The sequence below is a fragment of the Patella vulgata genome, chromosome 8 (genome assembly GCF_932274485.2).
Source record: "Patella vulgata chromosome 8, xgPatVulg1.2, whole genome shotgun sequence".
Lineage (NCBI taxonomy): Eukaryota > Metazoa > Mollusca > Gastropoda > Patellidae > Patella > Patella vulgata.
This window is the reverse complement of record NC_065886.2, coordinates 14,915,933-14,941,660: the sequence shown is the minus strand read 5'-3', so window position 1 is coordinate 14,941,660 and position 25,728 is coordinate 14,915,933. Positions and strand designations below refer to the sequence as shown.

Sequence of the window (25,728 nt, the reverse complement as noted above, 5' to 3'; positions counted from 1 at the left end):
TTATAAATATAACATAATATAGCATGTACTGCTAACCTATAACCGTATTCATCTATCAACATAAACTAAACACTGTGTATCAATTTAGAGTCAATTGTCAATGCTGGACTGCCAAGTGTGACGACAATCACTGACCACATTTCAATGTGGCCGTGTACAAACTCATCAAATGTCTCACAATTTTTCTCATCAACTATAACAATCTCTGTACAGATTCATTTCACTCCATAACACACATTCAATTAGGCCAAACTCATTTTTTTGTTAAACAAGGACCTGCAAATCTCACCAAATCAAACAGTAACAGGCAAAATTATGAAAATAAATGTTGATATAAAACACTATCAAAGGTATGATATCTGTATCTTAACCACAAATACAAAACATCAAATTTGTATCTTTGTTTTACATTATCTGTGAAATATTCATTATATTATTGTATACCTTTTCTTGTGTTTCTCTTCTTTGTCTCTATGTCTTCTTTCTCTAGAACTATCTCTCTCTCTTGATCTTTCTCTCTCTCTATCACGATCTCTATCCCGCTCTCGATCTCTATCCCTAGTATCACGACCCCTATCTCGATCTCGATGACTGTCCCTATCACGATCCCTGCTCCTCTCTCTATCTCGATAATAGGAGCTACTGAAATGTAAAAATGCTTAAATTTTTCATAGTATTCAAACTTTTAAACATAAATTAAGTGTGATTTTATGTCAACATTTCTGATCGATGAAATATGAATCACAGCAGTTTCTAGAGCAGATAATCGTAGATAATCTACTAACTTATGACATGCGTAAATTTCATTAACAGGATATATCTTAAATGCATATAACGACACAGTTAATTGGGTTTTTTCTCATAAACCGCCTGCATATGTATTTCAGAAAAATGTGCAAGTATTTTTTAAAAAAGAACCATGACGGGTGTTGCTAAATGTGAACTTCACTGAATAACCAAGAAATTGTACTAGGTGTTTAAAAAAGATCAAGCATATCCTGTCTTGTGTACAGGACTGAGCACTAGTGATATAGCAGTAATATTTTCATAAGCCAAAGTTACTTTCAATTATTTCAGTTACCAAAGTGAAGTAAATCAACTCTTACATCAACCTACACAATTTATAATGATGCTAAACGCTTCTTAATATTGTCAATCACATAATGTAGCCATTTAAAAGCGCTTTCATATGTCTTGATGGCTTATTATTCACAAGTTCAAAGTCAATTGATGATAGCGTAGTCTCTAGAGCTTGTGAAAGACAGACAGACAGGGTTGGTTTAAAGGACACTATTAGTGTCAGCCATTATCACATATGTGATAGAACTGGTTAACCTGTTAAGCGTGACGTTTTTAAAACGTTAACTACCCCCTATTGTGTAATTAATTTGACGAAGTGACGAAGAACTATGTACTATGCTCTAAGAATAGATTGGAGGAAAATACCTCCAAGGTGTTATATTACGCCCTACACACAGTGAGTGGCAGTTGTCCAGGACGTAATATAACATCCTACATATGCTGTGATCGTGGGAGAATTCCCAAGGGATTCCCCCAAGTGACGAACTATGTTCTAAGAATAGGTTGGGGAAAATACCCCCAAGGCGTTATATTACGCCCTACACACAGTGAGTGGCAGTTGTCCAGGAAGTTATATAACAACCTACGCACTTAATGGGTTACGCACTTAATACGAAAGATTTCAAGAAACGGAAGTGACAAAAGCAAAAGGAAAACATGAGTTATCCTTCTATATAACTGACTGAAGTAAAGAGAAATAACAGATACACGGTCGAATTTCTTCTTACTAATAATTCCTTCGAAGACCAAAAGGTGTTATATGAGACTGAGAAAGGATATTTGACAAGTAAAAAAAATAATAGCTGACACCAATAGTGTCCTTTAAACTTGTGGATATAAAATGATAAGATATTGGATACTCTTTCCCTTTGATTTACAAACAATATATACTAATCAACTACCTTCTATCTCTGTGACTGAAATATTAAAAGAGACAAAAAAAAAAATTATGATAAAAACATATTAATTAAATAAACCATTTGTTTACAAGCATTAGTCAACAAAACTAATCTACTATAAATATCTCAAAGGTATCTTTCTGTTAACTTTCTGTTTTCTAGGTCTGATTGTTTAATTATACGGTAATAACGGACAAGAGACTTGATAATTGAGCAAACTGTGTTTACTTTTCACACGGTCCATGCTTTTAACAATGGGTTAGAAGTGAAGGCCTGAGTTTTTAATGAACTTAAACTAATCTCCCTCTCAAGACTTGCCGACATGTATTACCCCCCCACCCCCGCCCATTTTTTAATTGCAAATTCAGACGCTTCACATGAACGACCTGTGAACGACTGTAATAGCGGAAATCCGTTAAAAAATGGAAAAAAAATCATGCCTTGTTTTTCAATCGGACACATTTTGGGCCCTCCATCCTGCACCACAGACAAGGGGAAACAACCCAGAAAATTCCGATAAACTTTTTTTCAGTCAACTCAAGAGATCAAACACGCGACCTCCAAGTTAGCAAGCCATTGTCTTAGAGAGCCACTGTGGCTCCCATCTTGGGTATGATGAGGTTTGTGTATCCGGTACGGAATATGAAAAAGGTATGATAATTTTCCAGCTAGAGAAGCCTTCTGCCATGGATTAAAGTTATTTGAACTCCAAGATGACAACGTAAACAAAGGAGGCCAGATTAAGATGCACGCCCAAAAGTCACATGTTTATATTGTATTTTACCAATTTAGCACAATGAGAATAACGGCAAACATTTCACACAGACTTTATGGGAAATTTCTTCGTAATGCATCTAGATTATAACTGAAGCATAACTGTATACCTTATAGATATCAATTTTAGTATAGCAGAAAATAAAAAAATATATTCTGTTTCTCATACAATTCTCCCCCCAAATCTGGGAAACGATCTAGGTTTTTCAAAACTCTGATGTGGGAGTGAGGTTTTTATTTTCTTGTTTTTCTTTCTAAATGACTTCTCATAAACATCACATTTCAAGGCACTATATTTTTCTTTAGAAATGTAGGATTATCCAGTATCATTTATAACATTTACCGGAGTACATGTACTTGATAAATGAGCCTACTTGGGGTTTTAATTAGAAATGTTTTATAGTACAGAGCTACTTCCTGTAACCAAAGAGAGAGAGAGAGAAGTGGGGTTTAATCTCCACTCAACACAAACTAGGTCATTTTGGGACTAACATATATGGATCAATTTTAGCAGGAGTAAACCTGAGGACCCAGAGAAAACCCACGAAGTTGGACAGGCGACCCTAGTAACTCAAGAAAAATATGAAAATATGGTAATTGATGAGAGTTTTTATTTTTAGAAATAAAAATAGGGTCTGATAAACACAATATATTTTTTCTCCTAGCTTTATTAGGAATCAATGTTAGTAAATAATGTAAACAGAGCTCATAAATATTGTTTAAAAAATAAATCAAAAAGCTTTAAATATCGGTAAGTATTCAAAAATGCGTAAGATTGCGTAAGACATGCAGAGTTCTTTTCCAAAACACAAAATTACTTTTCTATACATGGTTTTAAAATGGAAAACTATATTTTTACGCCCAAACTGACATGATAATCATTGTTTTTTTGCAAAAGAGCTCCATATACATCAATCTACATTCATTTAATAAAACATAACCCTTAGAGAGAAAAGCTAAAAGCTCAATTTTATTCTTAAAGGAGCTAAACCGCTTTGATTTAGGTCATATCAAAATATTGTATCACACTGATATAGTGCATTATTTTGATTGGTGATAAGGCAATCTCTAAACAATAAGATTCTTGGTTTCAAAAGAGAGAGAGACAGAGAAATGGGGTTTAACGTCCTCTCAACACAAACTAGGTCATTTCGGGATTAACACATGGTTCAATTTTTTATTTCAATAATTCGCTTGCGCATATGGGTCTTTAGCAGTGGGAGGAAACCGGACCTGGAGAAAACTCACAAGGATGGACAGGCAACACTACTCCTTGACATGTACAAGCTGGGAATCAAAACCATGCCACTTGACTCAATGACTGACCTTGTGATTTCACATGCACGTGTTAAACCACCCAACCCCCCTGGTTTCAAAAGAATAAAGTCAACTACATGTAGCTTTGAGTTACTGTGTTGAACATGGAACAGCCTTATTGGTTATATTTGTGTTACAAACCAAATCAATGAGGTTTAGCCATTTTAATAATAAATAATGCCAAACTTAAAGCGATTTTAACCCAATAAATTATATCAAACAAAGAACAAACCTAGAAACTGAATATTCATCGTCGGATGGTGGGGATCGATCACGTCTGCTGTAATCATAACGATCATACGAACTTCTGTAAGATATACAAAAAAAATAAAACCTTAAGAAACACAGAAAATTGTCAGAAAAGAAAACCTAACAAACTCAAAAAAACACAGATTCTAAGTCTAATTAAAATTATAACAAATTACATTCTGTTTTATTTTCTGGTTGTAGACTTGCTCTTCATCTTGTTCTGCTGATATTTTAAAGTTTCTGATCGTCATAGTTTTTAAATCACTGACAAACTACAATATTGTGAAAGTTGATCCTCTTAAAGGAATATTAGCCCAAAGATAGGTTGCCATGCAACAAATCATACATACACAGCAGCTCAGTCATCAGAGCGGTCAACAAGGCAAAATCTCTAAGAAGGTATATATCATTGCTGAAATTCTATAGGTTTCTTCATTTCACTAATTTTAATGCATTCACAAGGTTTTACAAAGTCAACCAAGGGCAATAACTCTAGAAGTAACTAATGGAAATTTTTTAAATTTAAAAGTCTTTAGCATCTCACTAATGTAAAGACATTAGAAACATAGTTTGTGGAGTTTTCACAAGAAATTGTGGATGATAGACGAGGGGCAACGACAATATAGGACCTCATTCCCATATGAGCATATTAAATTGGTACAATTTCACCCAGCATCTACAAAGATATGATGAATGGAAAATTTTCCAACATTCAGTGGTGGCATGCTTTAAAATGTTTTTTCCTAATAAAGCAAGCTGCACAAAAAACTGTTCATCAGAAGCTGTTAGAATTCAAAACAATTTCCACTAACATGCATCATTTTAAAGTTACAATTTCATATTTTCTAAGAAAGTCAAAACATAATAATTTCTATGTCTTTTGCTCAATAGGTTATCTTTCTCACACTTAAAAATCTTCACACCGGGAATAACAACATAATTACCTCCCTTGTTTTCCTATTCCCCACCATGAAATAGCTATCTTCAAACGTTTGAATTTGAAGTTGAAAATGATATTTTTGCCAATTTCTCAACTGGCAATAGTGAATTATAGGATTAATAGGATTATTCTTTAACAAGGTACGACTGTTTACAGATACCATCTACTTTAGGGCTTTATTTTAATAGATTTTAAAAATATAACTTAAAAATATGAAATTGTAACTTTAACACACAAATCACATTCATTCATTTTTATGTCCAATCACAACTGAGTACTGACAAAATAGCTAGAGCCAATCAAAAGAATAGTATTAATAATATGCAAAATTGATTCCATACAATTTAAGAAGTCTATCCGCTGTAGATTCTGTTTATCTTAATTATAATCTAGTATAGAAATAGTATCAGCCTTTCCGAACCCAAAGTACCAATCATTTATCTTTAACAAATAAATACACAGGCTGTGATGTAATGAGGGGAACTGTCATCCACTGTAAATAAACAGCAGTCATTTTTGATTATACACAGAAAATAAATTCAATGTGTTTTGTTAATAGAGATAGAGAGAAATGGGGTTTAACGTAAATTTGACACAAACTAGGTCATTTAGGTTCTAAGATATGCCTCAATTTTATTTCATTAATTCGCATGCGCGCAGGGGTCTTTCCAGTTGACTGAATGACAGACCATTATCATACAGTGCACACGCGCCAACCATTCGGCCATCCACCTCCCCTGTTTTCTTCATGTTTTTCTCATGTTTAAAGATTCAATGACTTTATTACAGTGTATACATACACCTACACTGTTTGTAAAGTAGTTATAATAGCACATATACCTGGTTTTCTTCATAAACAGTGAATGACATTTCCACATCATAATTTTCAAGCCAGGCTCTTAATATGTTAAAGGCAAATGATTTGTAAATGAAATTTTGCATTGTTAAAACCATTTTAATTCTAGACAATAGGAATAAAATATATTGAATTCACAACAAATGCCCAATTTACACTCATCAAAGCTTTTTTTAAAATCATCTTAAAGGCAAAAATTACAAACCTGTTTACAATAAAACGCATTCCATGACCACAAAACATTTCAGACAAACACTACACAACATATCCCTTAACCTAACATACAAACATACATAACAAACATACATACAAGCATATATACAAACGTACATACAAACATACAATTCAAGCGCTAGCACTCAAACACAATATTTAAAGATACCATGTGTGAAGTTATCAAAAAATTAAAATATAGCCACAGAAAAGAAAGAAACTTTATCATTCCATTGAACCCAAATTGAGCATATTGTGTGACTTCTTTTTTAATAGTCAAACTCAAAGCAAATTGAACAAGAAAGGAATGATGAGACTTGACTTTAAGATTTGGCAGTCATTTGCAAATGCTAAATATTTTGGGCTGAATGAGGAAAATTTTGCCCGGACAGTGGCGTTACGGTCTACTCTTATATATCGAATACCAGATGTCAACGGATCTTTTACGTGCACATCCGAACGACTACACAGCTGTCCTTGTCATGCCCTCCATCCTGCACCGTTGACAAGGGGAAACCATGTCGAAAAATCCTGATGAACTTTCCCAGCCAACACCAAGAGCGAACAGAAGACCGCCAGGCCAGCAAAGCAGCATCCTACTCACTTAGCCACCATGGCTTCTAATGCTGAAGAACAGTTCCTAAGGCACTGTTGGTTGTCATATTTACTGGTCAGGGTTTTGAAAATAAGTTGAGCAGTGAACTTCAAGTGGCAACAATTGATGATTTTAATATGAATGATATATAGGCCTACAGTAAACTTTGCATAAGTCGGATCGAAATTGACTGACCAATTTTATCTGAGTTACGCGAAGATGCGAGTTAGCCGAAGACCTAGTTCAGCTCTAAACGTAGGTCTCATTATCGCCCTGTACGTTCGGGAAACGTCCTATTCAATCCTTGTCGAAATAAAATCGATTCCCAGTCAATTTTACTTGGCAACTTTTTACTGGTAAACGGTCTGTGAATGCCCAAACAATGTAAAGGAACATTTTAGTGAGAAAATAAGACTTTGCTTACCTCGCTAGAGTCAGTATGTGCAACACAACATGCTGTTAAAAATCCGTCCCCTTCTGCTAAACATCAAGGCCTAGATGTGGGGTGGCGTATGGATTTACGTGGCTTGGCCATATAAGACGAAACGAAATTTAGGTAAACTGGGTTGAGGAAAAATTAGAATTGTTGAAAAGCTGAGAAACTTCATTCAATTATCGCTTTGCCTAGCCCAATTACAATCAAATTTTTGCAAAAATTCCAATTTCGTTTCGTCTTATATGGCCGAGTTGCGCAAATTTGTGCACTGCCCTGTATTTGGATTTCAATGGTGTTAGCCAGGACGTATTTTTAACAGCAAGGAAAAAATCCGACTTACACGCAGAAATTTAACCCCTTAACTGCGTAGGACGTTATATAACGTCCTGGACAACTGCCACTCACCGTGTGTAGGACGTAATATAACGCCCTGGAGGTATTTTCCCCAACCTATTCTTAGAACACAATCTTACCACGCGGAAAAGACGTATTATTACGCCTGGTCGATGAATCTAATTAAGGGAGACAACTCTATTTACTGTTAGTTTTATTTTGGTTTAAGACCACTCAAATTTGTATTCAGGAAAAAATAGGCCCAAATATGACGTTTTTCGTCAAATTAATTACGCAATAAGGGGTAGTTAACCTCAAATTAATTACACAGTTAAGGGGTTTATAAGAAAAACGTGAAGGATGAAAGGGTGAAAACGATTTTATCCCAGTTGAGCAAAGATCTGACTTGTACGAATCTGACTTATGCGAGGTTTACTGTAGTAGAATCAGACATGGTAACTTTATATACTACTATTTCACTATTTTATACATGTATCATAATATACCTCTTTTCAGATTTCCTAAAACAGAATAAAATACTTAAATCAATTACAGTTGGTCTCTTTATATTCTTACAACATTCATCATACTTTTATACATGTAACTAAAGAAATATACCCAAAACAAAATAAATTAAAATGGAGTTTAACAATCTACTTTCTGCTCCAACCAGGTTAATAAAAATGGGAATACTTGCTAATCAAAACATGACAGGAGTTCACAACTGCTGCAGTTATTTCAAGAAAAGCATCAATACCACAATAAACAGAATTCCAAAAATATTTATAATAAAATATGCACTTAAAACATGTAAACTTCCAATCTACTGGCACTTAACATTAAATTCTACTTTCGTATATAAAAAATAATTTTTTTATTAAAGATACATTATGTAAGAGTAAAATCTGCTTATTGCAGATCTTTTTTCTGGCTTCAAATGTTACATAAACAATTATTACAAAATTTATTCACATAAAAAAGCTGCGAAATCTAGAGTATCCGATGGCATCAAGAGTTGATTATGGTCTTGGCAAGTTAATTTATTTTTAATTAACAATTTCTATAACATTTAAAGCATAAAGAAAGACCTGCAATAGGCAGATTTAGTTCTTGCATACTGTATGTTTAATCATAATAAAATGGTGGGATAGAGGAAAGAATAAGAAGAAATTTTATAGATAATAATGACAGCCATTTCCAAAAGAGAGTTCTGACACCCATTTAAAGAGGTATAAAATCTGACCGCGGACCAGAACCCAAGATATTATAGAGAATCGAGTTATTTGTTAAAATGTACCTTTTTGATTTACGTCTGTACAAGAAAACAGAATAACAATGTAGTGAATTCATGTGCTATAAATCAAAACGACATTTTCTAAGGTTTAAAATTTTGTTCTACAAAATTGCATGAAAAAAGGAAGGATTGATAAAAAAGATATTAGTATTTTGAAGATCTTTACTAAAATAAAATGGGGTTTTCTGCCCCCAACCAGACTAATGAAGTTAGGCATACACCATGCAGTATTTTAATTTCAAATTTCCAGGGCATCTTTAATGTGCTGATAATGGTATACAAAGCACCTGGGATTACCATACAATCCACATGACTGGACTCCTTTTCATGCCAGGCACTCTATATGCCTCGAGTGCCACAAGCTATATTTTGCTTGTAAACTCTTATTTCGGATTCCAACTGTCAAGGGTTCTTTTACGTACATGGGACCTTGGTTTTTCGTTCCGAGTTGAAAGTGATAATGTCTCTTCAAACTAACCCATTTCTATTTCTGTGATTAGTGAAAGTATTAACTAAAGAGTATGACCTGATGTTAGAAGCATGAATTATGTTTAGAATCATGCTAATAGGTGTAAAATAAAACAAGTACCTGTTATCCCATGTATTAGAACCATAGTTATACGTTCCTGTAGCTGCATCATATGTAAAAGCTCGGTCTTCGTAACTAGAACAAATAAAAACAAACACATCTAGATAAAAATAATCATTCAAATTAATACATTTATAAGATATATTTTCTAATTTCTTGTTACAGAATTTTCTTTTAAATAGAAGATTTTTTTTTTTTTTTGGGGGGGGGGGCTACATTTAAGGAAGGTAACTCTTAACACATGACCCTAACACAATATTATCTCCCCTTAGACCACAGATTTGTGATAAAATAAAAATTTTTCAGACTTTCCTTTTCACTAGATTTTAATAAGTCAATGACTTAATTATATCTGGGCACGCTACATTTCAAGGGAAGTAACTCTTACTACATAGCCTTAACACAATATTACCTCCCCTTAGACAACAGATAGATGACAAAATCAATTTTTCTCCCATGTTGACCATATTTGCTTTCATAAATGTTGATTGAACCACCACATTATAAATTTCATTAAAGACTTGGATAAAGGTTTTAAAATTAAACATGAATAAGCAAACAAACCTTTCAGTGGGTGGCATGGTGCCTGGTGCTGGAAAAAAACCTGTAACAAGAAATCGTGTTGTTATTACATTGATTGAAATAGAAAGAAAGGACATCTGAAATCAAGGGGGATTAACCGTATTACATTTCTGCACCAACGGGGCTTTTGCAGACAGGTATGCGTCATGCAAAGGGATTTGAAATAAATTTTGCCTTAAGTAAGGCTTTGAGGTCTACACTTCTTCAAATTTTACTGTAAAGGGTTCTTTTCTGTGCACACCAATATATAAAAGGGGCCCCAGTTTTTCGGACCATCCAAATAACTAGATGTTTTGCTTGGTTTCCTGCACCAATCACAAGGAGGAAAACAAGGCTGGAAAATGCTGCAGGACTTCCTCAGCCAAAAACACAATCACTTGTCTTAAATCACTTAGCAACAAAATGACCAAAGAAATGGAGTTTAACATCACATCATATCCTACAGGTTAATTTGAGACCAACATTCACTTAATTTAATATTTGTTTATTTTTTGCAGTGTCCGTGGGTTTATCTTGTAGATTTTGTTTTGTGTGAAGTGCAGTCCTCCTGCACTAACTATAAGGTAATTTCTATAATCTATGGTTACATGTACATGTATAATCAATATTCATAGGTAAATTACAGTAACTTCTAATGTATACAAAGGTATCATACAGTTGAAGGATTGACCCAGAAAATAGCAGATGTTATTTCTATTAAGATTTGGTACTGGATTACTATTATTTAATGGAACAAGCTCTAGGGCAAATCACTAATCACTCTACGAAGGTTGAAAGATAAAATGTTATTCCATTTTCATTACTACTAAGGGTTGGTACTGGATAACTATCATTTAATGGAATTCACTCTAGGGTAAATCAATAATCACTCTACGAAGGTTGAAAGATAAAATGTTATTCCATTTTCATTACTACTAAGGGTTGGTACTGGATAACTATCATTTAATGGAATTCACTCTAGGGTAAATCAATAATCACTCTACGAAGGTTGAAGGATGAAATGTTATTCCATTTTCATTACTACTAAGGGTTGGTACTGGATAACTATCATTTAATGGAATTCACTCTAGGGTAAATCAATAATCACTCTACGAAGGTTGAATGATGAAATGTTATTCTATTTTCATTACTACTAAGGGTTTGTACTGGATAACTATCATTTAATGGAATTCACTCTAGGGTAAATCAATAATCACTCTACGAAGGTTGAATGATGAAATGTTATTCCATTTTCATTACTACTAAGGGTTGGTACTGGATAACTATCATTTAATGGAATTCACTCTAGGGTAAATCAATAATCACTCTACGAAGGTTGAATGATGAAATGGTATTCTATTTTCATTACTACTAAGGGTTGGTACTGGATAACTATCATTTAATGGAATTCACTCTAGGGTAAATCAATAATCACTCTACGAAGGTTGAAAGATAAAATGTTATTCCATTTTCATTACTACTAAGGGTTGGTACTGGATAACTATCATTTAATGGAATTCACTCTAGGGTAAATCAATAATCACTCTACGAAGGTTGAATGAAGAAATGTTATTCTATTTTCATTAATACTAAGGGTTTGTACTGGATAACTATCACTTAATGGAACTCACTCTAGGGCAAATAACAAATCACTCCACGAAGGTTGAAAGATGAAATGTTATTTGATTTTCATTACTACTAAGGGTTAGTTTAAAATAAGTGAGATATTGAGCATACATTTTAAGAAAACGACCCCTTTATGTTTTTAACAATCAACTTTATCTATAGTTAACTTACCGGGTGGAGGAGGGAAATTTGGTGGTGGAAGAGATACATTTGGAGTCACACCTAAAAAACATTAGATACACTACATAAACAATAAATTAAGATGAATCAGAACAACTATGTAGGGTGATCCATGGAAACTTACAAGTTCAGTCAGTAAATGTGATCACCTCAAAAATTAAATGGCAAACTTCAAAACTTACACTGGATCTAACTAATATCACATGAAATTGCATAAACTCTTGCTTTCTTTATGGTAACTTTCCTTGTAAGGTAACTGGGTCGACAAATCTTGTATTGCATGAAATATCTGAATTAAAGTATTTGCCATGAAATGTAATGGGGTTTAACATCCTACTGTTCTGCTCCAATTTGCTATGAGGGACTTTTAGTCCGGGCAGCGGCACTATGGCCTACTCTTATATTGAATTCCAAATGCTAAGGGATCTTCTATGTGCACGTCAATGTTTACACAGGGCCTTAGTTTTTTGTCCCATCCAAACAACTAGACAGCTGTCCTGCACCACTGACAAGGGGAAACCATGGGGAAAAATACTGATAAACTTTCTCTGCCAACACCGGGATCGAACCTGCGACACAAGTATAAAGTATACACAACACACAAAATATATCTATCTTCTGTTGTCTTGCATACTGCTTAAATATAGTAGTTATTGTATTATACTTACCAAGTAGAGTAGGTGGAGGACCTAACCCAGGCGGTGGTATACTATAATCTGGTAATGCAGGAGGTGGCATTCCCGGAGGTGGAATGGTAGGAGTAAATTTCCGACTGAAAAATAAATTGTTCAAATATGTAATATGCAAGATTTGTTTATTAATAAAATCAACATCATTACATGAATAAGTAATAATTCAAAGTTACCCGACACAAAAATATTAATTATGCACAAAAGGAAACAAGTTCAATCTTGGTGATTTAAGTGACTTACCAATATTTTTTAAAAGGTCACATGGGCAATGTTTCATAGAATTCCAACTGTCTAGGAATTACATGCACACATTTTATACATGAGAGGACCATCGTTTTTTTTCGCACCACTAGACAACACTTTAACGATCAGCTACACATGCAATGTCCCTGGGAACAAGATTCTTCTCGATCCAAGTCAAGAATGAAACCCAGGATGTTCTTGTTGAGAATTTAGTGCCCTTACCTCTCAACTACCCCCCCCCCCCCCAACCATCCCCGCCCCACAAGCATTAAATTAACTTACTAATCAGGAGTATCAGTTGTTGGTATGGCTCCTTCTCCTGGTCTGCGTGAATCTCTCATAGTTGAACCAATCACATCGATTGTACCATAATATTTACGATTAGGCGGAGGAGCTGCTTTACGACCTATTAATGTTACTACAGGAGATACTGTTGAAAGAAATTATATTTGATCAAAGTTTGTTCGGACTAGACAAGATTTTATTCTTTTAAATATTCTGTGATACAAACAAAATATGTTTAATAACACATTTCAATTTCATTTTCACTTTGTTAATTTGTACTTAGTTACTTTTGAAAATAAAATTATCAAATTAATTATCTTAACTTTAAATAGTATAATAACAGCCTTGTCAACAAGGACTTCAACATAACACAACTGTAAGCCAAACTGAGTGCACGACATTACAATAAAGTTAGCAGAGATTCTAATGTACCGAGAAAATCGTAAATATAAATAAAGAAATATTTTATATACTAAGCCCACCTTGAGAATCTTTTTCTGATGGTTTCGTTGTACTAGTCTGAAAGAATAAAATAATTATACATAACAAAAGAAAGATAGGTTACCAGACAACAAAACATACTTCCCACAACCAGTCAAGTTGTTCAAGAAGTCCTTATAAAGGTTGTGTTATTGAAAATAAAACACACTTATATGGATATACTACTTCTGAATTTATTAACATGCTACGTTTCGATACACATACAGATATCGTTTTCAAGCAAATAATGATAATCAACAATAAATGTGGTACAATATATAGGTAACAAGTGGAAACCATTTAACAGAATAATCAATACTATCAACAACGCATTATCAAGATCAAAGAAGTTATATGAATTAACATGATGAAAGAATAACACTAATAATACAAAAGGAAGAGATTAGAGGATAATTGACTACTAATAATACAAAAGGAAGTTGACTACTAATAATACAAAAGGAAGAGATTAGAGGCTAATTGACTACATGAAACCGTAACATCAAGACACTAACTATATGAAACCATAACTATAAGATGAGATGAAAGTCAGAGATAGAAACAATCATCACAAGTGAAACCTTAACTACAAGATGAAATAAATACATAATAGTTCAAATCACCCAACCAAAGTAAAAACAGGAATTATTAGTACCTTAACGAGACGCGCAAAATTAATATGTGATGAAGACCTCCTCGATAATGAATTACAGCATATCAACCATGTCCTTACAGAATTCAATAACTACCCTGCTAATACGGTTAATGCCACCATGAAGAAAACACTGACTCATACCTGCAAACCACCCACTGCCATCAGAAGAACTAGCCCGCTTTTTATCTCCATCCCATTTATAGGACCAGCTAGCCACCAAATAAAAAGAATTTTAACAGAGCAAATCGGTGCAGAGGTAGTGTTCAGTAGCGGAACCACACTTAAAACTATGTTAAAAGCTGATGGTAGAATACTAAAACCAAAAGAGGACCCAAAGGGAGTCATATACAAAATAAATTGTGAGTGTAATATGGCCTATGTGGGCGAAACATCCCGTCCAATTTCAATCAGAACTAAAGAGCATCAGACAGCAGTTAAAAAACAAGAACAAAACAAATCAGCGCTAGCAGAACATATCCACCAAAACCCACAGCACCAAATCAAATGGGAAAGTATAGAAATACTAGCTTGAAACCTATCAACATGGAAAAGCAGAGTTCTTCGCGAGGCTTTGGAAATTCAAAAACATAAGCCAAAATTAAACAGAGACTCAGGACATTTCCTCCCAAATCTTTGGGTTGACTTATTTAATTCTTAATCAGTAAGTGTATGACCCCCCCCCCTTTATTTCATCTTGTAGTTAAGGTTTCACTTGTGATGATTGTTTCTATCTCTGACTTTCATCTCATCTTATAGTTATGGTTTCATATAGTTAGCGTCTTGATGTTACGGTTTCATGTAGTCAATTAGCCTCTAATCTCTTCCTTTTGTATTATTAGTAGTCAACTTCCTTTTGTATTATTAGTAGTCAATTATCCTCTAATCTCGTCCTTTTGTATTATTAGTGTTATTCTTTCATCATGTTAATTCATATAACTTCTTTGATCTTGATAATGCGTTGTTGATAGTATTGATTATTCTGTTAAATGGTTTCCACTTGTTACCTATATATTGTACCACATTTATTGTTGATTATCATTATTTGCTTGAAAACGATATCTGTATGTGTATCGAAACGTAGCATGTTAATAAATTCAGAAGTAGTATATCCATATAAGTGTGTTTTATTTTTAGTGAAATCTATTTCTATATGTCTTATAAGGATTATGTTATTGAAAATGTTTAGATACATGAAAAACAGAATCTTTATACTGTATAATTGGCATGCTAATAAGACTTGAGGTTTTAATTGCCTCCATAATATTTCTAACAAATACTAACCATTGATTTGAATGTAGATTGACCATTATCTAATCTTGTATTTCTTTGTTTAACACAATAAAGTGTCCAGCTTTCTTCATCAAAACCATAATTAAAATAATCTGTTACATCAGCACCTTAAATATTCAAAATCATGTGACGTTATAACTTAGATAAATATGTTACTTAAAGGTCTTGGATCGTCAATCAAGGGATATATAATCTCTTGCAAACTATTGTGAAAACTGAATCACTAAAAGGAATATCAGTCCAAAAACGGTTTAATCTCGTCCAGTGTTTACAAAGTTTTTAATTAACTAGTAAATTTCTGCTGCGATTGGACTAATGAAGATGGGTACATGTATATGCCTCACAGTGTGCTGTGAGTGAAATTTTGCCCGGGCAGCGCTGCTATGGGCTTCCAACTGCCAAGGGATCTTTAATGTGCACACAGGACCTTGGTTTTCCGTCACATCCAAATGACTATCTACTGTCCCTTGCCAGGGCCTCAGTCCGGCACCACTGACAAGGAGGAACAATGCCAGAAAGTCCTGATGAACTTTCTAGGCCAACACCGGGAGCGAACCCAAGACCTCCAGGCTAGCAAGCCATCATGGCTCCCTTTTATGAGGAGAGGATTTTGCAAGGACAGCTGTATTTCCGCCTCCTCTTCTTCAAATTTTCAAAGTGCACGGTTGGACCTCAGGTTTTCGTACCAATGAATAACTAGATACACCTTCCTCATCCACTGCATGTATCACTCTCATTGACGTGTCAAAGGTGATTGACAAATATCAAAGGTGATTGACAAATACCAATGGTTCTTCTCGGGGCCCTACGCACTGCACACAGTGATTCAAAGCTGGGACACAACTTGTAGGCAGTCAGGGCACCACATAACTTGAACAAAATGTGTCATACAAATAATGCACTAAGACAGTTATTGTTTCCAATATCTAATAAATTACAAGGCATAAGTTATACGATTTAAAATAAATGAGAATATATTACCTGGTTTTCGCCATGGTTTTTCTTCTAAACTAGTTATGTCAAATTCATAAGTGGGTATACCATTTATACTGCCTTGTGCTTCTATATCAATACCTTTAGTAGAACTAGTTGTCTTAGATACCACCACTGAAATAATAGAATAATTTAATCTTTATTCTTCTGATCAATCATAAACTGTTATGGCTGGCCAAATGGTATAATGTCGAAAAGGTTGTAGCATATTTATTTTTTGTAGGTAATGGGAGCTTTTAAAATTCATTAAAATTGATCAAAAGTAACGATCCATGAAGTACTTACAAACAAAATTTGATTCCTGACCTACAAAACATATACCCGTAATCAGATGATAGGTTTAACCATTTGAGTTCTCAGAAATCAACGCAAACCTATGGGTTTCTTCACCTCATGAATATAAAAACTTTATGTATTTAATCAGATATTAACTTTAGCCTCTAAAGCATCAAGCAGCCAAGGTGAACGACGGACTATCGATAGATGGGCGTCGGTGTCGACAATAAACACCTACAAGTTAATCACATGTCACATTAGATTAAATCTAACATACCACATATTTAAACCAAATTCAGAAAATAAAACAAAATGACCATAATCATCCACTTAAAGTCTATTATTAGTAATTAACGGCAACACATTTAGTTATCAATAAAATAAACTCACCTCCTGCAGGTTTTTGATATGTACCACTTCCTTTAAATAATTTACTACCACCTCTACAATAATTTCATTAATATGTTCACATTAATACATACAAAACCTCCCAAAATATATGATAAATCTATCAATAAGTTATGAATAGTGTACACAAAGTAATGACAAGTAAAACGAAATTTTCAACTATAAAAAAATGAAATAGGTTCTGTGTTTTAATCAGATTGAGTGTAGTTTTCCCTCATCAGTGGTGCAGGATGGAGGGCCTGACAAGGACAGCTGTCTAGTTGTTAGGATGGGACGAAAAACTGAGGTCCCGCGTACAAATTGGCTTGCATGTAAAAGATCCCTGACAGTAAGAGTAGGCTGTAGCACCGCTGTCCAGGTAAAGTTTCCCTCATAGCATACTGTATGGTGTATGCCCGCCTTCATTCGCCCAGTTTCATCCCATCCAAATGACTACACACTGTCCATGTCAGGTTTCTGGCCAACACCAGGAGCGAACTAGAGACCTCTAGGTTAGCAAGCCAGTGTCTTACTCACTGAGCCACAGCGGCAAGGTTAACAGTATAAAATCTACTCAATTTACTCAAAACGTTCTTCTATTTTCTATTCATCATGGGCGCAGACATATTGGATTTTCTCGGAAACTAAAACCATTTAGAAATTTAGAAATTTTGTAAAGTCTAAATGTTTTATACATTTTTGTGGTTTTTATTGCATTTGCTTAATGAAGTTCCTAGCAATAGATGGGTATTAGATGAAAGATATGACTCACAAATGAAATTTTCATACGAAACTAAAGTCAACCTTTTGCTGAAAGTGGCGGCTGCTGTAGTAGAAGACGATGAAGCGTGGCTTTATGGGGGTAATTCCTTCATAATCTCAGTTCAACAAGCATGCAGTTATGGATGTCATTTTATTGGAGAGAAAAACACCCATACGAAGAAGATTTCATTGCAATAAAATTACATTTTTATTTTGATGTACTGTTTGGTTCAACTGAATTTTTTCAGGTGACCATTGGAACCAGTATTGTTTAAAGTAGGACTCTCTTTACAATAATCTCCCTTTTAATATCTAAAGCTGTTTGGGTTTTTACCAAGTTTCCATAAACTGACCATGCTTTATCGCTGGGAAACTACATTTAAAAGTTTTAAAAATAAACCAATATATCCACATACTCGCCAACACTCCATGTCTTGATGTCACCAATTGTGACTTGCACATCATCGTCATCATCATCATCGTCATCGTCGTCATCATCATCATCTGAATTGGCTTTATCTCTTTTATCTTGACTTTCTTCTTCACCACTCTATAAATGAAAAACAACAATATAGTACTGTTACTGTATCTATATTATTATATTTGTGACTGTCGTTTGTCTGTCTGTTCAGGGTTGGTGTATAGAGATAGCTCGGACAGGGGAGTAACAAGGGCTAGGTGGCGTAGGACTACTGCTTCCGGTTTCAGAGTTATACTACTTTCAACCTGTGCCGGCTGTGCAAGTAGGTCGTCATCGCAGCCGTCTTGAAATTATGATACATGTATCATCTTAAGAATCAAAGTGTGTCGATCAATGAGATACTGTCCAAGGACAAATCAAGCCAAATTTCATGTCAATCATAACTGACTGACTGTGCTGTTCAACAGCTTTTAGTTCCAACTTTTTGAAATTTTAAACAAAACATTTTTCACATGATCCAAGAGGCTATTTATTTATCAAGACATCAAAGAACAGAAAATTGGTGTTGCCTATGTGTTTGATGATTAAAAAAAATCAATGTCATCTTACCAACTGACCCTCTTCCATATCATCCTTCTTCTCAAACTTCTTCCCATTTCTGTTGAAAGAAAATGAACACACTTTACATTTACATTGTATAAAACACAAACAAAATTTTTGGTTAGTTGATGAAAGGGAGGAGGCAATAACCTCTACTTTTGCTTACTTTGTGAGCTGTTGCCTCACATTTTCCTTTATGACAAGGCAAGAAACAGACACTGGAAATGGTGGCAAAAAGAAATGAAATGAAATGGGGATTAACGTCCTACTGTTCTGCTCCAACTGAGATTATGAGGAAAGAGGTGGCAATAAGACTTCCATAGTTACTTGAATATAGGATTTCTGATATGCTGATCGAGGTATCAAAAATATGACCTTCACTTGTTTAATTACAGACGCAGCCGCAAGTGTAACCAAGTAAGCAATGTAGTTGTGTCCACAGTACAAGGGCAATATGGGTGCAACCTTGAATTGGTTACATCTAAATGTCTGTCATCCTGTTCCCAAGAATCGAGAGTAAAGGTGACGTAATGTTCAGGAACTTGAAAAATAAAGTATCAAAAGTAATAATAAACTATAGACAAGGGCTTTAAAACAGAGTTAATGGGCACCTTGCTTTATACTTTAAATCCTGATTCATACTAAACCCTGTCACTGCTAACCACACTTTAGTGATTTCCTATTGAATTAAGATATGTAGACTTGACTGTAAACATAATTTATGTGAAATAGAACATCAAGCTCATTTGATCTTACCTGGTCTTTTTATTTTCTTTATCTTTGTTTTCATCTATAATGAATGATAAAAGCAATATGTAAAATCTATTTTCTTATCTCAATTTTTCATTAATATTCAATGACTTGTTAATTATACTGTTGATATGCAAAATGTATTATTATTACAATTTGAGTTGAAAAATGGCATAAACTATAGATCAATGTTGAAAACTGCTAAACTAGTAAATCCTCAACATTGTGAGAAATATATAAACATATGATTTGCCATCTGTTTAATATTCCATATTTGATATCACACACCATTTTACTGAACATCTGACAAGTTTTATCATTGTGTCATGTTCTAGTTCTGTGGTTTAAACAGTCAATAATATGAGTTGAACGTAAGACTATTGATAATAAAGTCTTTTGAGTTGGCGACTGTGATGAGGAGTAACTTATCTAACTATGCAATAAAATGCTAACCAATAATTCTCTTAGAGTGAGAAGCTTCGGTATTGTTTTGGACATTGGTTGGGTAACTCCAAATGAGCGAGAATGTAGCCTACATTAGTACATCATATGTGTTTACGGGTACGGTATATAGTATATTAAAAATCTAGCTAATCAATTCGCTAAGTAAGAGTGAGAAGCTTTAGTATTTTTGGGACATTGGTTGGTTTGACATGGCCTTACTCATATTTAATCGAAATGACATAAATTGGTACAAAAATAATATTTAATTTTCAAGCTTATATTCTTGATTCTACACACTGATAGTGATAGGATTAGGATAATACAAAGTTAACAAAGTACCGACCGGTGTACTGTTAATAATGCGGATTTTAGTCAAGCATATCTGCCTCTTTGTGATTGTATCTTTTAAAAAACACTAGAATGCAAAATAAAAGTTACAATGTCAGGAACACTGTGGTTTTAAGTAACCATTACAAATAATGTTTTGTGCTTAATTAATCAATTCAAATAAGGAATTACCCCCATAAAGCCACGCTTCATCGTCTTCGACTACAGCAGCCGCCATTTTTAGCAAAAGGTTGACTTTAGTTTCGTATGAAAAAATATAATCGATGTTTTCTTTGAAAATTTCATTTGTGAGTCATATCTTTCTTCTAATACCCATCCAATGCTAGGGATTTCATTAAACAAATGCGATAAAAAAAACACAAAAATGTATAAAACATTTAGACTTTACAAAATTTCAAAATTTCTAAATGATTTTAGTTTCGGAGAAAATCCAATATGTCTGCGCCCATGATGAATAGAAAATGGTAGAACGTTTTGAGTAAATTTAATAATAAAAAAAAAACAATTAGAAGTCTAGATCTTTATTTAAAACAAAATAGACATGTGTGCCATAGCTATTTAATTGATTGAACTGTAAATCGTACTGTTTACTGTGACTGTCAGAGTCGATGACATCCTCTCATTCAGCATTGCATAATTCAAATATATTGACATCACTGACATAATTCACTCACTTGTCATTGTCAGAATTTCGATTGTCATTGAACAATTTTATTTTAAGATTTTTTTCCAAAGGTACGAGACGTAGTACTGGGGTCTATTTTTGGAACCAACAAATCTCTGACACTGTCACTAAAATATTTTATTTTAGAGACAGGTCAGGTGTGTGATACTGATAGTGATATTGAAATATTGTGTAGCCTAACATTTAGTAAATTAAAGGTTTATTAATATAAACAGCATATATAGGTACGCTATATAAAAATATTTGCACTGCATGAGTTAATACACTAGCCTTCTCTTCATCAAATTCAAACAGATATGGATCTCAGTTTTTTTTTTAACCCATCCAAATTACTAGACACTTTTTCTATACCATGCCCTTCATTCTGCAACAAGGATGCAAAATCCTGAGGTTGTGAGCTAATACCAATCTCACTAAGTCCCTATAACTATTACTAGCTCGTTGGTTTTCTCCGGTTTCCTCCCAGTGCATGCTAAAGACCCTGAAGCGCAAGCAAATTATTGAAATAAAATTGAACCATATGTTAGTCCCAAAATGACCTAGTTTGTGTCGAGTGGACTTAAACCCTCACTCTCTCCCTCCCTCCCTGTATTGACTACCCAGATTAGTCGAACTATATTACCCGCAATTAAGTACTGTAACATCTCAGTTAAGGTGGCTAGGATGGCTAGAGACAATGTTGTCACTACATATATTACACTTCACACGGACAATTTATTTCAATGGGCTTACAATATAGGATAATCATCTTCTATTAATCTTATGTCAGTAAAACATATAATTTTGATAGGTATATTCATCGATTTTTAGGAGAGAGAGAGAAATGGGGTTTAATGTCCACTCAACACAAACTAGGTCATTTCAGGACTAACACATGGTTCACTTTTATCTCAATAATTCACTTGCGCATAGGGGTCTTTAGCAGTGGGAGGAAACCAGAGGACCCAGAGAAAACCCACAAGGTTTGACAGACAACCCTATTCCTTGTCACACATAACTGGGGAATCGAAACCCTGCCAGTTGACTCAATGTACTAAACATTTGGCCATCCATCCAACCCCCTTGATTTTTAGGGATATTTATATCTAACCAAAAGACCTTATCTGCTTGTGTACTGGTTTTCATTTTAAATCATGCAGTAGCTCAAATGGCATCAAAATCCACATATTTCTGACTTCAGCATTAAGTTCAAGATTATTATAGTAAAGCCCAAGTGTATTCATTGATCCAAAACAAACTATGTCTGTGAGATAGCCATAGTAATGAAGAAAAACTTTACATTTGTATATTCAAGCCTGATATTTATTATCTTTTTTTTTTTTGCAGTGTTTTAAGTCTTTTCATATCCAGCTTGAGACAATTACAGGAAGTGAGTTTATCGAAGCCATATTTAAACACAATACGACTCAGATTACCTCAAAATATTTACGTCAGAAATTCGTTGGAAAATCCCTTCATCAAACAATTTAACACCACAGCAAGCAATAGTTTAAATATCAAATATAAATTTAGAAAACCAGTGAAGCACGATCCATTAGAAACTGTGCAGCTTTTTGATTCTTCTGACAAACTGATATGTAAATTAACACTGAGTGATGCCCAAAAGAAGGCAAAGAAGGAAAACATGAAACTTTTAGATATTGGCAGAAACCCAGATGGTGTTCTTTCATTTCAATATTTGAGTGGAAAAGACCTGTACCAGGAAGGAATGAAACTGAGAAAAATTAAAAAAGGTTCTAAAGAAAAAGAAATGAAGGTAGTGGATATATTGTGGAAAATAGAAGATCATGATCTAAATAGAAAACTGGACAATGCTGTGGAAAGTCTAAAAAAAGGTCATCCGGTAAAGTTTAATATTAAAGGAAAAGTCCGACTTGCAGAGGTATATATTATTTTCAATTGATATTTGCCAGATTGTTTTTTGTCGATCATGGTTACATTTCTAACTTCATTTCTTAATGTTGTAAGCAGTACCGTAAGTGGTACCATATTATTAATATAAGTGATACTATATTCTTATTAGGTAGTACCTTGGTTTAATACAAGTGGTACTGTTATAAGTACATGTAGTATCATATTGTTAATTTACTTGATACCATAGTCTTAATACAAGTGGTAATGTATTGTTAATTTAAGTGGTATCATATTCATAATATACAAATGTAAGTGGTATCATATTCTTGATATAATTTGCAAGCTTTGTTATATTCCTAGGGTAAGTGGTACCATAGTCAAATACAGGTGGTACCATATTCTTAATATATGTAGTATAGTATTCTAAATCAAAGTGGTATCATATTCTTGTCATTAGAATATATTTACTTCTCTTTGAACTGCAGAACAACAAAACAAAATTGGTTCTACTTCTTCTCCTACTTAAACAATGCACCATTGGTATTTGCCACTTAAATATCAAGTTTCACACAGCTTAAGCCAAGCTATGTGTACTAAGATTAATATTTAACATTTAGTTAAACATGCATTATGCAAGAGCAAAATCTGCTTATTACAAGTCTTTCTTTAGGCCTGAAATGTTATCTAAATTATCAATTAGACATTAATTAACTTATCCAGACCATAATAAACTCTCGATGTCAAGGCTAGCCTTCGATGTTGGCTGGATTAGATTCCTATATGCCGCTAACGGCCATTGCTAATTAAATCAAAAAAAGTGGATAATCGAGACTATGCTGTTTATATTAATGATTTTAGTAATGATGACCGAGACTATGCAAAAATTTCACCTGCTTCTTTCTCAGCAAATTACCTTTACACTATCTAGTTTTTAACTATTATAGCGAGAACTGCCATCTCTTTATCTTATATCTTTAAGAAAACAAGAACAAAATACCAACACTAGATAATGTCCAGGCTTGGATTCAATCAGATTTAAAACAGGCCTATAATTAAATTTTCATGGACAACAAAATGGCAATAGACTTATTGGATGGCCAGCATATTCCACATATCTTTGGATATACTGAACAGAATTGGACTATTGTTGGACCAATATTTCTATTAAAGATTCATCTTTCACAGTGTTGTAGTTTGCAAGTGATTCCTATTACTTAAACATACATTATGTAAGAGCTAAATCTGCCAATTGCAGATCTTTGTTTAGGCCTGAAATGTTATCTAAATTATTAATTAGACATTAATTAACTTATCCAGACCATAATCAACTTTCGATGCCATCGCAAGCCTGCGATTTTTACTGGATTAGAACCCAGTCTGCTGCTGCTGATTAGATCAAAAAAATGGATAATCGAGACTATGTTTTTTATCATACCGACATCGCTAGCCTGCGATATTTACTGGATTAGAACCCGGTCTGCTGCTTCTGATTAGATCAAAAAAATGGATAATCGAGACTATGTTTTTTATCATACCGACTTTAGTAATGGTGATCGAGGCTAGGCCCAAAATTACATCGCTATTACTCGGTTTAGGGTGGATCAATTTGACTGAAATTTTCAGCAAATTCCCTTTACATTATCTAGGTTTGAACCATTATGGTGAGAACTACCAGCTCTTTATGTAATCTCCCATAATGTATCTTGATGCATTGTGAATTTAATACACCGGTACATCTACTCATCATGTAAATAATATCAAGTGTTTTTCCAATTTTTTCAGGAAGCTAAACATAAATTACTTCTAAATGAATTAAAAAAGAAAGTAAAAAATAAAATTGAAACTCTTGCATTAATAGACGAGGCCGCAAGCGAAGGCATAACATTTAGACTTGTGGCTAGGCCCATTGAAGAAGTTAGCCCAGAGGGAGTTAGTCCAGAGGAAGTTAGTCCAGAAGAAGAAAAGTAGATATGGAACAAGTGTTATAACTGTTGAAGGTCAGATTGGAATGCTAGATAAATGTGTGCTCAGACTCTTACAGATTTTTGTTAATTAATTAATTTTGGGTAATGCATAATCGTTAGCCATTATACATGTCCATATGCATCCTCTTGTGACAGGCTAGTGTTAATGCTACAATGTGTACCACCAACTACATTTATTATCCATTTAAAACCAAATATTCATGGTGTATGATCACAAACAATTCGATACTTTCGACCTGAAAATTTGAACAAAACGTGTCGGTTAACAAAGTCAATTCAGGCAGATTAAATATTTAATCAATTAAGGTATTAACAGATCACAGTTTTTATGGGAAACAATCACTGGTTTATTCTAAAAGCACGACATTTCGACAAGTATCCTCTTATCGTTATCATTTAAGGTAGGTGAATTACACCGTAAAGGGATCGATCACTTATTTATTTAATGAATCCTGCCTATTATCAATGACAATCAAGATTAGTAATAGTTATTACCTTCAGTAAAGTAAATATACATTGGAATATTGAATATGATTTACCATATCTTACTAAGGACATGTCTGGCATATACGGGTGACACATCATCCATGGTACAGATGCAGATATCACAAAGTTGAACTTCAACTAGTCTCGTAG

General features: G+C 33.9%; 1 protein-coding gene and 1 long non-coding RNA gene across 2 annotated transcripts; one reads left to right on the top strand and one right to left on the bottom strand.

The window, feature by feature from the left end:
• Window positions 1–428: 428 nt before the first annotated feature.
• On the bottom strand, window positions 429–20,797 carry LOC126830540 (pre-mRNA 3'-end-processing factor FIP1). Its single transcript, XM_050560935.2, has 18 exons — window positions 20,740–20,797; window positions 19,783–19,816; window positions 19,036–19,084; window positions 18,422–18,555; window positions 17,247–17,299; window positions 16,569–16,694; window positions 15,579–15,694; window positions 13,645–13,681; window positions 13,160–13,307; window positions 12,611–12,714; window positions 11,934–11,984; window positions 10,140–10,179; window positions 9,576–9,650; window positions 8,990–9,004; window positions 8,199–8,213; window positions 4,303–4,377; window positions 1,983–1,997; window positions 429–642 (listed from the first exon to the last, which is right to left on the bottom strand). Exons 1-18 carry the CDS (start codon window positions 20,783–20,785, stop codon window positions 429–431), a joined length of 1,347 nt encoding a protein of 448 aa, XP_050416892.2. The 5' UTR covers window positions 20,786–20,797.
• Window positions 20,798–20,988: 191 nt separating this feature from the next.
• Window positions 20,989–25,076, top strand: LOC126830710 (uncharacterized). The gene is made up of 3 exons (XR_007683935.2): window positions 20,989–21,032; window positions 22,580–23,135; window positions 24,890–25,076. It is a non-coding gene; the product is annotated as an uncharacterized LOC126830710 (long non-coding RNA).
• Window positions 25,077–25,728: the final 652 nt, after the last annotated feature.

Coding starts and splice junctions, on each gene's coding strand:
- LOC126830540 (XM_050560935.2), bottom strand. CDS start 20,785: ATGGCGGCTGCTGTAGTCGAAGACGATGAAGCGTGGCTTTATGGGG. Junction 11,985..12,610: donor TCCTCCACCTACTCTACTTG/GTAAGTATAATA, acceptor AATGTTTTTTAG/GTGTGACTCCAAATGTATCT. Junction 10,180..11,933: donor AAATTTCCCTCCTCCACCCG/GTAAGTTAACTA, acceptor TTCTTGTTACAG/GTTTTTTTCCAGCACCAGGC.